This window comes from Limulus polyphemus, unplaced genomic scaffold (assembly GCF_000517525.1).
Source record: "Limulus polyphemus unplaced genomic scaffold, Limulus_polyphemus-2.1.2 Scaffold5003, whole genome shotgun sequence".
Taxonomy (NCBI): Eukaryota; Metazoa; Arthropoda; class Merostomata; order Xiphosura; family Limulidae; genus Limulus; species Limulus polyphemus.
In genome coordinates this window covers 36980-38719 of record NW_013670613.1, presented here as the reverse complement: position 1 = coordinate 38719, position 1740 = coordinate 36980, and the positions used below count along the sequence as shown (strand labels likewise).

At 32.2% G+C, this 1740-nt stretch overlaps 1 protein-coding gene across 1 annotated transcript in view; it reads left to right on the top strand.

The window, feature by feature from the left end:
• The window catches only part of LOC106471982 (uncharacterized oxidoreductase YhdF-like), a 15760-nt gene that overhangs the window by 11898 nt on the left and 2122 nt on the right, over positions 1-1740 (top strand). The window contains exons 8-9 of the mRNA XM_022400597.1: positions 371-407; positions 1307-1361. Of these exons, the coding sequence (XP_022256305.1) occupies positions 371-407; positions 1307-1361 (92 nt within the window). The remainder of the gene's footprint in view (positions 1-370; positions 408-1306; positions 1362-1740) is intronic.

The following is a 1740-nucleotide window of genomic DNA, read 5'->3' as shown; positions in this document are numbered from 1 at the left end:
TACAAGTGTAACAGATTACTCTAAATAAAGTTTACTTGACTAAGTAATATCAATACACTGTATAATAACTATAAACATTACCTATTAATTATTATTTACTTATTGATATGTTAATTATTATTATTTACTAAAATAAGAGTGAATATTCTTTAAAATAATCACGATTTATTAACCTTTGACCTTTGTTTTGTGTTAATATAATTACGCACTCCTAATGCTTTTTTCGTTAGTCCGAGAAAGAAATTTAATTTTAGATAATGGTTTCATATAAAAAATTTTAAAAAAGCTAGTAACATTGTTTATTTGAAAAGCAGTGTAACGTAAACAAGAAAAATAGATATTTATCACGCGTTGAATTGTCTTTTTCCAGATCTTGCTCCCAAACAAGTCAGAGTGAATTCAGTAAAGTACGTGTATTTTTATTTGTGTATAAACTATATTTATAAAAGCCTTTCGGATATATGTTAATTTGTAATTTGTTTGATTTAAAACCGGACTGTGAATCTGAGGTACAGGTGGCAATTATTTTGTTACGGTAGCCTATTCTGTCACATATTTTATATAAATTGCGAACCGTGGTGTCTGTCCCAGCGTTTGTCTGTCTCCCGTTTGAAAAGCTGCGCACGCAAGAAATCCTCAATATTCACTTTTGAAATGGCGGGAGAACAGGCATGAATAATGTTGATGTCAAATTTTATTTCACAAGCAGGATATTCTACACTAAATTGTTAGAAATTAATCACACTATGATTTACATTTGAAAATGTGACGTAACTTAAACAATAAAAACGTAGATTTACCGTATGTTATAGTTGAGTGACTCTTAACATGAATAAAATCTTAAACAATTACTTTTCGTGGTGGATGGTATAAGTAGCTAAGAGCTTTGGCTCTGAGTGAAACCAACACTGTAACGCAATCAACCTTTTTAAAGTCCATGAAATAATCTAAATTGATAGATTAACTTAAACTTTTGCCATCACTGGGGACGGGTATTTTTGCTTGTAGTTGATAATATTTTGAGTTGTAGAAAATTATGCTCCATAAGGGACATTGTATTTTGGGAGGCTATTTGTTTATCCACAACAGGTGCTCTTTGGGCAGTCAGGAAAGATATATCTTTTTTCACCTATTTGGGAAAGCTAAGCCTTCTCAAACCTCTTATACTTGCCATCACTGACCTGAGGTTTAATGGTTCGCGGCCACACACAAGACTTCACATTTATCTCTTACCGCATTTATAAATCACAATTTAAATTTTGTAAACAATATTTGACATATTAATGCTCTTATTTATATTTTACAGTCCTGGAACTATAGAAACAAACATCTTCTCAACAGTTGGAATAGACGTAAAGGAAGTACGTGTAAAGTGTATCAATTTCTTTTATTATAACTAAAATATGATTTAATTAATTAAAGTTTCAAAAGTTAGAGGATGCATAGAAAATACAGATTATTGTGTTAATTAAAACCAAAGATATATAATTGGTCTGTGACGGTTGTTTATATAATATAATGTTATAATTTAATTATCATCTTGTTTTTATACTGTTTATCACGGCCTGGCTTCACTAAATACGTCGTGTTATTTTCCCTGTTACAACATTCAGTATTAACATCTGATCAGAAAACGGAGCCCGGCATGGCCAGGTGGTTAGGGCGCTCGACTCGCAATCTGAGGGTCGCGGGTTCGAATCCCCGTCACACCAAACATGATCGCTCTTTCAGCCGTGGGGG